At 40.3% G+C, this 13,027-nt stretch overlaps 1 protein-coding gene and 1 long non-coding RNA gene across 7 annotated transcripts in view; one reads left to right on the top strand and one right to left on the bottom strand.

The window, feature by feature from the left end:
• Positions 1–2,812, bottom strand: part of LOC129709146 (probable E3 ubiquitin-protein ligase HECTD4) — a 168,391-nt gene extending 165,579 nt beyond the window's left edge. For 5 of the 6 annotated variants that reach the window (XM_055655285.1, XM_055655291.1, XM_055655288.1 and 2 more), the window contains exon 1: positions 2,447–2,812. In XM_055655285.1, coding sequence (XP_055511260.1) covers positions 2,447–2,620 — 174 coding nt within the window. In that variant the 5' untranslated portion in view covers positions 2,621–2,812. The other variant, XM_055655290.1, reaches the window with a different exon arrangement.
• Positions 2,813–2,936: 124 nt separating this feature from the next.
• Positions 2,937–12,192, top strand: LOC129709150 (uncharacterized). The gene is made up of 2 exons (XR_008725467.1): positions 2,937–3,075; positions 10,863–12,192. It is a non-coding gene; the product is annotated as an uncharacterized LOC129709150 (long non-coding RNA).
• The last annotated feature ends 835 nt before the right edge of the window (positions 12,193–13,027 follow it).

Below are 13,027 nucleotides of genomic sequence, written 5' to 3'. Positions count from 1 at the left end.
ATTCTATCTTTATGGATATAATAATTTTCACTGAAGGCAGGTGCCAAATGTATAGGGTCAAAGAACATTTTGTGCAAATACATGAGCTGAAGTGAATATGTCTCACAGACATTACAAATTAGCACCAATCTAATTACAATGAATATCATGGTTTAGAACAAGATTTAACCACAACACAACATAAAACAATGGGAGCAATGATTTAGCAATGATTAACACAGTGTAACCTGCTAAGCCTTGGTACATAGCTCACCAATAAAAACAACTTTTTTTGTAAAGGTGCTTGAGAAACTGGAAGCAAAATAATGTAAATTATGTTACCTGCAAATAAGAGGAGGAAATTCATAGAGGACATCTGCATTGATCCTTCAGGAATATGGATTTTTTTTAACGCACAAGGTTGTCAAGAAACAAAATGGCAGATAATCCACTAGTTTTATCCAAGACATATTGCTACTGACCCTTAATATTCAACAAACCCCGTCAAGATTAACACCATCAAAACGCTTCTAAATATTTGACAATGTATCACCCAGATACATAGATTCACGTTAAATCATAACAACTAGTCTAATCTTTTTATTCAAATGCATTTCTTTCCAACGTCCATCAGCTATGAACATAAAAATACACATTTCTCAAAAAAAACCTTCAATCATACTCCTGTTTAATGTTTGGACAGGTTCTCCCTCCGTTTGCTAAAAGTGCTGACTTGAATAACGGTCTGGCTCCCATTGAGTCTTCAATTTGAAATATCAACTATTTCTCTTTCCAGAAGGATATTCGATCTAAAACATCAACTTTGTTTCTCTTTCCATAATCGCTGCATTAACTCCATCTGCAGTTTCTTTCATATTCATTTGAAGTTGGACTGTCAAAATATGGTTGATCTACCTATCAGAGAACAAGGTCGACCTTCCTTCTTTTGCCAAGGAGTGCAAAAACAAAATGATGACCAGAATCAAATCTAATCAGAACAAACTGAATGTGATCACACTATATGCATGGCTCAACTCTGAACAACAAAGTATTTTTTGACTATGAACTCTCCCACAGATTAATATGATATTCAATTACCACCTTCCTTCTTTTTAAACTAGTCTCAAGTCTCTGAAATCACTAATACCTTTGTAAACACTCCATTTACTCATTGCAGAGTACTCTTATTGTTTTCCTTGCTCAGTACAATTATGTTCTCAAAACAATCCTCTATATACAATAACTGAGGGAAAACATTTAAATAATGTTGCTCAAATCACATGCAAATGTAAATTATTCACCATTATTTAGACATTTCATATTATTCCACTATGCTTGCTCAAAATAACCGGTTTCCCTTAGTACTTTGCACTAATCAATTGCACGTACGATTAAACACTCACATCTCATGATCTTCTCTGCCCTAAGTACTTGAATTGTTTGGGGTAAGAGTTATATTTTACTTGATAAGACCCCATTGTCGGAGTGCATCTATCTACATCACACACACTGCATGAGTCGGGTTTATTGTAATGCAATCTATTCCTTGATAATAGAACACCCGTGATACTCTGCGGATGGAAGACTACTATTTACAAGATATGTTATTAATTCGTCATCTCTTTCCGACTGATCCTCAAAATCATCATCGGAAGCAAAAGCGTTTTTACTCTGACTTTTGTGGACAAAAACCCAAACCTCGCACGAAGAAAAAAAAACCTCATAAATGTCATATATATTTTATTTCTAATTTCATACGTTTTATTCTGGTGTAACTGGAAAGATACGAATTTCCCTCGTAATTTAAAGAAACGCGATGGGCAAGGAAAAAAAATCGTAAAATGTATACACAAACGTTGAACGAAATGACGGATCAAAACAATTACAAACCTGCATGGTCGATTAGATTTAATTTTACAAGGATTTATAATCACATAAGTACGTTCCTAGATAATTGACCGTATCGATAAATATACTTGAGATTCTCTGACCTGCTCGCTCTGATCCATTCTGCCCGATCCTGTAACCACATCATATGCATTCGCATGTGATACTCTCGAATCTAGATCCTCTAACCGTTTTACCTTGGGGAGGGGTCTCGGTCAGCAGGAGTTCAACTAAGGCAGCTCAATCTCTCCAAAGGTCTGAATGGAAGGGGCGGGGGTCTGTCAACCGCATTAAAGCTCCTGCTCTTCCTTTGACTTAGAACATGCCAAGCCCCACAGCCTTCACATCAGGATGAGATGATCTGACATTCTGTCTCAAGCTTCCTCAACCCCCATTTTTTTGTTAATGACAATAATTGTCTCCCATTTTGTTCGCGGCCACAAGACTGCGTCAAAGCCCGAGAGTGGTTGGTAGTCGGGCAGAACAAGGAGGCTCTGCCGTAGGATTTGCACCCTCCCCATTCACAGCTCCACGTTAAATGCACAGACGGCAGGAAATACATACACGACAGGGACCTCACCTCCTGCTCGTTCTCCCCGGGCTCTGCTGAAACCCCGATCTCAGTGGGTAGTTCCACCAGGTCGGTCACTCTGATCAGCCCGTCGTGCAAAAAAAGCGTCTCCTCCTTCACCGAGAGCCATTGGGCCGAGTCGGCTGCTGCCGCTGCTGCTGCAGCCGCCGCTGCCGCCGCCATGGCTCCCGAGGTCCGGCGCCAACACACGGACAGCGCGCTGCCTCAAGCCACCGTCGCCGCCATTGCAAGCCACCGTTCTCCTTGGCCCCCCAGCAGGGTGAGGGGGGTGAAACGATCAGGGAAAACAAACCCGACCGGCTGAGGGGAGGGAAGAACCCAACACCTGCAATCCCCTCAGAGAGAGAGAGAGAGAGAGAAAGAGAGCGGGGATGGGGAGGATTGCGGGCGGCCGCTGGGACGGGGCTAGGTCTTGATGCCTCACTGAGTGACAGGCCGACCGGCGCCGCTTCACACCAGCACCCGTCAGCGCTCACACTGACGCCATATTGGACAGATGAGGGACAGTCCCCAACATGCAGCGCGTCACGCACGGCGGCGCCGCGCGCACAGCGGGCAATCCACGGCGGGAGGCGGCTGCAGCTCCAACCGCGCGCTCAACATCACCCGCCACAAAGGTATCTATCTCCAGCGGCCAAGGTCAAGTTTGCATGGAAGCTGGGGAATCACATATATACGACGGGCAGCGTTTCTCCTCGCTGCGTCTCAGTGTGAAAAGAAGGGAGACTACCCTGGTGACCCGCCCGTCAACCGGTTAAAGAGGCAAAAAAAAAAGACACGTAAAGTGCTGGAGTAAGTCAGGTAGAATCTCTGGAGGGCATGGCTAGGTGACGTTTAGATTTATTATTATTGTCACGTTAGCTTTGTTTTGCATGCTCTCCAAACAGATCGGATAATACCATAAGTACAATCAGGTCAAACTCAAGTACAATAGAAAGAGCAAAGGGTGAAGATACAGAGAGCCAAATATGGTTCACAGCATTGAGGCGCAAGATCAGTTCCACGGACAAGGGACTCTACTTCAGACTGTCTACTCGTTAAAAAGATTAGTTTTATAGTGGAGAAAAACAATAGGTAGAAAAATCTATGAGAACATTTACTCAGGCAGATCTCCATCAGAAAACTCCAAGGAGTGACTACATGATGGTGGCCCATTCAGAGGGAAATAGGACTTGTCGGAATATAAACTGTAAGAAGGATGAAGGACTGGAATTTGTCCATAAATATGAGGACATCAGTCCCTTAGACTTGGAAGAAAGATGCATTGCTCAAAAATTTCTAATGGATTTGTCTTTAATCTTTTGTAAAAGAGCAATCCACGGAAAAAGATATCCCCAACGAATAATTCAAGGGCGGTTATATACATAAAATAACAATCCATGAGGAGAAAGATTCTAGGCATCAAAGCAAGAACATTTACTAGGAAAGGGTTCTCCCTGAGAGCAACTGACATATCCAGAGGTAGGCTCTAGGAATATAGAGGAAAGCAATGAAAGAGAAAAAAAAGTGATCTGTAGGGAAGAGGATAAAAATAAAATGATGGGAATGTTTCATTAAAAAAATCAAAACTTATGCGGATGTTATGAGGAACACACTGATAAAATTAGTTTGAAAAGTATGAATTTACATTCATTATCTCCATTTACTTCATAAATCCTGAAATCATAACATTATATTGCATGATTTTACCAGGAAGGATATGCACCAGGAAGGGTGAATCAAAAGAATCCCCATAAATAATAGGTATAAAAATGGGAATGTATACAACTCAAACAACACTACAAATATATAACATTGGAAGCTACAGTAAGAATAGATCACAGCAATGACCATATGGAAAATTATTCGCTGAGGCTGCAGTGTCCACGTATACCAATTGGAATATGGGAATAATGTATATAATTGAGTAACTCGGGAACATACACCAATGGGGGAAAGGTTAGCAAATACACAAAATAATATTACAACGTGAAGTACTGCAGAAATAAGAACGCAACCGAGGAAGAATATCAGGAATATGCGATACTGAAAGAGTAACATTAGGAATGTGTATCAGTGATCATAGTGGGAATGTTAAACTGTAGGAACCTGAAAAATTAAAATGAAGGAATGGGAAGAATTATTGGAACCTCACTGGAAATACATAAAGGGATAATAGAAAATGTATTAAATCACATAGAAAATGTATTAAATCATCACATGAATGTTAATAGCAAAGGGAAATGTGCATGTATCAATAAAGGATGATCAATTGGCAATAGAAACAATGATACAGGGGATAGACAAATCAATAAATAAAATCCAATTAATTATCTAAGTGCAGTACACCATGGAAGTGCACCAAAGAAAGGGAATGAGGAAACCTGTTAGACTATCATTGGGAGTAAATAAAATAAATCTCATGGAACAACAACATGGATAGGACAGGTTTGGAGGGATACGATACGATAGAACTTTATTTATCCCAGGAGGGAAATTGGTCTACCAACAGTCATAAAACGCAACAAGATACATGAAACATGAAATTAAAGTGTGAAGTGGAAAGTCCAGTATTGGGGATGTGCAAAGATTGGGGAGGGGGTAGGGGGGAGGGTTAAGGGGAGTCAGTCTATCCCAGGACAGAAGGGGGATGAGTTGTTTAGTTTGATAGCCACAGGGAAAAAGGATCTCCTGTGGTGTTCTGTGCTGGATAGGGACAATGGATATGGACCAAACACAGGCAGGTGGGACTAGTGTAGCTGGGACATGGTGACCAGTGTGGGCAAGTTGGGCTGAAGGTCCTGTTTCCACACTGTACTCTTAAAGCCGTTAGAATTAAAAACAAAATGGACAATAGAGAACATCATAACACAGGACGAGCAAACACAAAGGGAAGTTGGAGATATGCCATAGTGCCAATGACATCATGGCACAGGATGGTGGTATAAAGATACTGTTCATTAGAAGGCTCATACTAAGTAAAACACTGAAGTGCTATTGCACAATGGAACATGGCAAACAAATGAGTTACAATTCTGTGAGAATACAAAATACATTAGAGCATAAATAAAAGCATTGAGAAATATTTTTTCAATTCATCACACATTATAATTGTATGAATTCAAAATTGTTACTTTCATATGATCTCTTCATTGAAAAATGTTAATACTAAATTCATGGTTTGCAGCTATATTTAAAATTACAAGATAAAATAAATAACTGCAAAACAATCACTGAATTACCAGAAACAGAATACAAATAGGCATGCGTGTATAGGCTCATTCTTTTTGCATTATATTTAAGAACGTAACATAGCTTTTCACCATTTGGTTTTATTGTACATGTATGGTATTCTTCAGTTATTTTAATTCCAAAGGTTAATTTACATTTTAATTTTTTTTATTTGGGAATAATATACAGATATAATTTTGGAATGTGACAGAAGGATCGACACCAGGACTCTAATCTGTATTAGTGAATGAAGAAATCAAGAGCAATATATCCAATGCGTAGGAAAGTACTGCAGATGCTGGTTTATACCAAAGATAGACACAAAAGGCTGGAGTAACTCAGCGTGTCAGGCAGCATCACCGGGAAAAAAGAATAGGTGACATTTTGGGTCGGAAGAAGGGTTCCAACCCGAAACGTCACCTATTCGTTTTCTCAAGAGTTGCTGCCTGACCCGCTGAGGTACTCCAGCATTTTGTGTTTATCTTCAGTAACATATCCAAGTTTGTTGGTACAAAATTGGGTGCAGTGTGCACTGTGAGCAGGGTGCAAAGTGAGGTCAATTTGAGTTTTGTTGTCATATACACAAATACAGTGAGGTATAGGTACAAAGGAAAATAAACTTTTAGGGAATATGGACAGGTTAAGTGAGTCGGCAAGAACATGACAAGTGGAACATAATGTGAAAAATGTGAAGTTATCGACGTAGAAAAAAATCAAAATGTATTTTAAATTATGTTGCCAGGACATGAGGAGCTGAGTTCTAGGGAGAGGTTGGGCAAACTATAAGTCTATTCCTTAGAGTGCAGAAGGATGAAAAATGATCTTATAGAAATGTATAAAATCATGAGGGGAAGAGGGGAATAGATAGGGTGAATGCACAGTCTTTTACCTAGAGTAGGGGAAATAAAAACCAGAGGACATAGGTATTAGGTGAGAGGGTAAAGATTGAATAGGAACCTGAGGAGTAACTTTTCACACAAAGGGTGGTGGGTATATGGAATGAGCTGTTTGGCGGGGTAGTTGGGGCAGGTACCATAATAACACTTTAACAACATTTGGACAGGAATATTGTTAGGGAAGGTTTAGATGGATATGGGCCAAATACGGGCAGGTGGGACTAGCGTAGATGGAGTATCTTGGTTGGCATGGGCAAGTTGGACGGAAGGCCCTGCTTCCGTGCTGTATGACTATAAGAAAAAGAAAAATGTTGATGTCGGAGAGAACTTGGAGAACCTGAAACACCATAACATGAAGGTACATCAATTAATTAGGAACGCAAATGGTATGTTGGCGATTATTGCAAGGACATTTCAGTATAAAGTTTCATTCTTCAAGTATACAGAGTTTTTGGTAGAAATTGCACCTGGAATATTGTGTGCAGATCTGGCTTCCCTACTTAGGGAGTGTCGCGAAAGTTCAAAGAAAATTAATTACCAGGATGATGTGTTTGTCATGTGAGGAGTAATAAAGCAAGTTACAGCTTAGTCAGAGAATACACCTGAATATTCCTTCATTGAAATCACTGAGCAAAGTACTTATTCAATTCTCCTACCAGTATGAAACACAATGTCCCTGAGACCTTCCTCTTACAGAATTTCTCCAAGTCAAGCTCCACTGCTAATATCCATACCTTCAGTACCTGCACACCAATGTATCTATGGCGAGCACCAGTGAAGAAGATAAGAAAAGAAGCAGGTTTCTAACTTTTCCCAGTTCTAATTAAAGGTCATTGATCTGAAACATAAACTCTGTTTCTCTCTTTATGGATACTATTCAGCCTTTCACGGAAATTTCTATTTTTATTTTGTATTTTTAACGTGCAATATATTGTTTTGGGATTAATAAATACATTATTTATTGAGAGTAAAGTTGAACATATTCTCTGAACTATTTGTCTTAATTTACCAGTAGCCTGAGCTTGCTCATCCAAAGTATATTAAAAAGAAACTTCAGTGTTGATAATCCACGTACTTCTGCTGTCTCTCCTGTCTCCTGCTGGACATTTTTGGCACTTCGATCTTTGTCTCTTGTTCGTAGCAGTTCAATAATAGAGTTAGCCACCACCTGCTGAATCAAGTTTTCTGAGGCCTCCATATCCACACTTATTCTTGTTTTGCCACTAGATTTCTCCTGCACAAGTTGAATGGGACCTGTTTGTTCTTGGGCAATTTGGAAGGCATGTGTCCTCAGGATGGTTGCCTCTCTGTTGTCATGGCAAGATAATGTGTAAAACAAATGCTTGTGTTTGGTTTGTGCCCCGGATTCTAGAACCTCAGCAGCTTTTTACAGTCTGGGCAGAGTTACTATGACAATGGTAGATCAACCAATCACAAAACACAAAATACCTCTCATGACTAGTGGTCTTGCTATAATGTCACAATACATGTAGTCAGGTGTTGATTTTTCAAGACCTCCCACAATACAAATATTTTTTTTGCAAGGAGGATAGTTTATTTTTGTGTACATTCTGCTACAAAGCACAAAATTATAATAGGACTGTTGTGTCAAAATATGAGCCATGCAGATCAGAAGGTACCAGTATACTGAATAAATTATGCCAACTAGCAAATTAGCTGGATGCTATATTTCAGTGAACCACGCTTTTGGAGAGGAAAAATTTTACATGTTTTGAAGTGAACTCTGGAAGAAAATGTGGCTTGACAAATGGAGGGTGAGGATACAATCAGTCTCAGCTATGATGCCTGAGAAAATATAAAAGCATGGTGACACCCACCGCTGAGTCTCACTCCAATGTCTCCCTCAGCAATGCTTTAGATTGGATTAGAGACAGCATATCCAACTGCTGATGTAAAGCTCCAGCATCACAGGTTTAATCCTGATCTCAGGTACTCTCTGTGGATATTCCACATTTTCTCTGTGACCACATGGGTTTCCCATTCTTGTTCCAGTTTCTTCCCACATCCCCAAAATTGTGCTGGTAGGTTAATTGGCTATTGTAATTTATTTCAGGTATATGCAGCTGCAAGAGAATTGCCGATGGAGGGAGAGAGGGGGAGGGCAGTTGATGGACATTTGAGAAATAATATAGGGAAATAAATCTACTGATAGGACTGACATGAATGCTTTGAGGGGTCACATGGGCTCAATGGAACAAGTAGCCTTTGATGTTGGTATTGCTGTTGGTTTATTATTGACATGTATACTGATATACTGAAACGCTTTGTTTTGCATACTGTCCAGGCATATTATGCATACATGAGTATAACAGGTAGTGCATATGAGAAACTAACCTGGAGGCAGAACATTGTTACAGCCAAAGACAGCTCCTCTAGTATTTTTGGTTACAGCTACAGGGAAAGTACAGGTAAACAATGATGTGCAAGGTCTACAATGAGGTAGATTGATAGATTGGGAAATTATCCTCAGCATATGAGAGATTTGTTCAAGAGTCTGATAACAACAGGGAAGAAACTTGATGAATTTGCTGGGATGGTGGTATGTGCTTTCAAGCTTTTGTATCTTCAGTCCAATGGGAGAGGTAAAGAGAGAATAACTTGTGTGAATAATCCTTGATTATATGGGCTGCATTGTTGTGGCAACATGAAGATGTCGATGGGGAGGAGGCCTATTTTCGTGATGAATTGGGCTACATTCACTACTGCTTTTTCTTGTGGACTTGTAAAGAGTAGTTGCCATACCAAGCTTTGATGCATCCTGATGGGATACTTTCCATGGTGCATTTGTAAACGTCATTGGGGGTATGCTAAATTTCCTTAGTCTTCTGAGGAAATAGAGATTATGGAATATTTTCTTGGCCACAGCGAGAATGTGGTTGAACCATGTCAAATTGCTGGTGATATTTACACCTAGAAAATTGAAGCTCTTGACCATGTCCACTCCAACACCATTGATGCAGACATGGGTGGGTAGGATAACTGAAGAGAATTCCTGCGACAGGTAGTAGGTACAGCACTTCACTTGGATCTTTCTGGTCTAGATAGCAGGAACTTGCAGGACCACATGTGTGCACACCACAAGGTGAATAGTACGTAACCACTCTGCCTCTTGCCTTGCCCGAGTACACTGTATGGTCCATCTGATAATCCGAGAAGCACTCAGGTTGTATGGCACTGTCAGGTGAAGCAGAAGTGAGCCGTATGTCTGTGAAACAGAATGCACAGCAGTCTCCCATTTCCCTCGGGTAGGTGAGTCTAGTTTATCCAGCTGATTTTCAATAGCTTGGACATTTGCCTGTAGTATGGGGAGAGGGGAGACCTGAAACCGCGTTATCTCACCTGCAGCCCAGCATGTCTCCCACACCTCTTGGTGAAGTGACTGCTTCAGGTTGGTTATAAGAAAATATGAAAACAAAGTGAGTAATATGGGGGAGATATTGCCAAATCCATTGGAAATTCCACTACAAATATACCATTCTAGACTGCCAGTGATCCACAATAAGAAAAAAAACGATGACATTCTCATTGCCTTTGCCTCAAGGATTCATCCACATGCATTCAGCAGTTGTTTTCCGGTGGAATCCAGGCATTTGATGCGGTGGTGATACATTTCCTCCCAAATTTGTGCAGTCCTCCCATAATATAAATATTACCCTACCACCAGAGCTTAGTATAAAGACTTTAACAGATTGCTAAAGTCACATGATTGTAACAGTTTATATTTGACTGATTTATTTTGAAATTGAAGGATTCAATATTTAAAATCTAGGATATCCAGGTATACCCAGATTCAGATTCAGATTCAATTTTAATTGTCATTGTCAGTGTACAGTACAGAGACAACGAAATGCATTAATCAATACAAATCAAGTCCCACAAGAGGTCTCATTTGAAATGCCTTACTACTAAAAGTTGAGATATTTTCAAGATTCAAGTTCTGTAACTAACAGCTATTACTATGAATTTTCTATTCATTTTTCTCTATGACTACAATTCTTATGAATCCCCATCTCCCTTTATCCTGGGAACCCTTTTTTTTAAAACCTTACCCTATGTGATTGGTCCAAGCCTTTACCTGATCTATCCAACTTGCTAATTACCCTCATCCATAGATCTTGAGTTTTATTCCAGATCTCATATCAAAACAAATAAGCAAAATGCTTTGTGAGCATCCCATATCAGATAAAACCTTTCAGATCTGAAATTTTGCTTTGAGAACATTATTTTTATCTCCAGTCTTGCAACTAATATCTGCCATATTTAATTTAATTTCACAGCACATCAAAGCCAGCCTCCCTCCAAACCTTGACCCTCATCAGTTTGCTTATAGAGCAAACAGATCGACGGAGGACGCAATCGCCGCTGCCCTCCACACTGTACTGAGCCATCTGGAACACCTGGGAAACTATGTAAGGATCCTTTTTATTGACTATAGTTCAGCTTTCAATACAATCATCCCTGACATACTAGTCAACAAGCTGTCGGACTTAGACTTCCCACCTCTCACCTGGATAAAGGACTTCCTCAATAACCGCCCACAAACAGTCAAATGGGCCACCACTGCTCCTCCACCCTCACTCTCAGCACTGGTTCTCCACAGGGCTGTGTACTGAGTCCACTCCTCTATACTCTGTACACTTAAGACTGTACTCCCATCAACTCCACAAACTCCATTATGAAATTTGCAGATGACACCACATATCAGGAGGAGACGAGGCAGCGTAAAGAGATGAGGTCCTGAAGCTGTTAGAGTGGTGTTCCACGAACTAACTGGCACTTAATATCAGCAAAACAAAGGAAATGGTCATCGACTACAGAAGGCACAGAGCGGACCCTGCCCCCCTCTTCATCAACGGGGACTGTGTCAAGAGGGTTTCCACCTTCAAATTCCTGGGAACGCACATCGCGGAGGACCTCTCCTGGTCTGCCAACACTTCAGCGGTGGTAAAAAAGACCCAGCAGCGATTGCACTTCCTGAGGGTGCTAAGGAAGAACAGTTTAGAGGAGAAGCTGCTCGTCACCTTCTACCGCTCCACCATCGAGAGTGTGCTGGCATATTGTATCACGCTGTGGTATGCTGGCTGCTCAGCAGCAGAAAGGAGAGCACTGCAAAGAGTGATCAAAACTGCCCAGAAAATCACTGGCTGCCCTCTGCCTTCCCTGGAAGACATCTCCAGCTCTCGTTGCCTCCTTAGAGCCAGGAAAATAATCAAAGACCCCTTCCATCCTGGACAGTCACTGTTCAACCTCCTGCCCTCTGGTAGGCGGTGCAGGTGCGTCAAATTCCGGACAAACAGACTCAAGAACAGTTTCTTTCCCTGGGCCATTAGAACTCTAAATTCCTCAACTATCTACACGACATGAGAATGCTGTCATCAATTCCACTATAAAACAGACCACTCAGTTAATACTTCCTCTTTTTTTAAATCCTTTAAAGTATTTACTAAATTTAAAGTGTAATATTCTCCCAGTGCAAAATAACGTATTGAATGCATTGGATGTGACTTTGTCTTGTTTGTACTTGTTTTGGTTGCACTGATCAGGAGTAGCACTCCTAATTTTGTTGTATTTCTAAGTACAATGGCAATAAAGGCTTTTTATTATTATTACTAGTTTGTTGTACTTTTTCATTAAATTTGTGTTTGTTGCCTTGGGTGTAAGATATGTATGCTTGTCAGAATGTTAATGAGGCGAATCAAGAGCTAATGCTATCAAATCAACAAAGGCAACCTATTTATGCATGAAGTGGACATTTTGTTGGTTATTTGCCATTTTCTAATTTTTGGTCAAATTCATGGTGATCCTTTGGGATTTCATCTCAGAATCAAAAATTACTATGAATGCGGCCTAAAGCTCAGTGTGTCCCTTTGTGTTTAATTTGTAGGGTTATTCAAATCTAGAAATAACTAAATGGTAAAAGGTGAGGAAGTGGTAAGAATCTGAGTGATGGAAAAAAGGAGAAGCAGAGCTGAATCGAAACGCTGGTTTGGATGAGAATGCACGGGAACTAAGAGGGCTTGAGACAGGTTGACAGAGGAAGAGCTGTAGGGAAGAGCACAGTTTAATGTTTCATGATTGTATTGCATCTCAGCGCACATCTATCTGAAGAGGTAGTGGTTTAATTTTGAGTCAGCAAACATATATTTACATATTGTTAAGATGACCGTTACATTGTTGCAAAGCATATGACGACTCTCCCACGAAACATACATACATGTGAATTTGGAGAGAACACCATGTTCCATTCTTAACTATAGAAAGTATAGTGAGTCTGTTAACCAGAAGACATCAAAAAAATGTTCCATGCATAAACAATATAACAGGACACTATATCTGTCAACAAAAACCAAACGAGTACACACAATAATCTAGGCATGAACTCATCATCATGCTCTTAGTTTTCTTTACATCAGCTGAGCTCATTCTAATTATTTTTAGATTT

The sequence above is a fragment of the Leucoraja erinacea genome, chromosome 25, assembly GCF_028641065.1.
Source record: "Leucoraja erinacea ecotype New England chromosome 25, Leri_hhj_1, whole genome shotgun sequence".
Classification (NCBI taxonomy): Eukaryota; Metazoa; Chordata; class Chondrichthyes; order Rajiformes; family Rajidae; genus Leucoraja; species Leucoraja erinaceus.
This window is presented reverse-complemented; position numbering and strand designations above follow the sequence as displayed.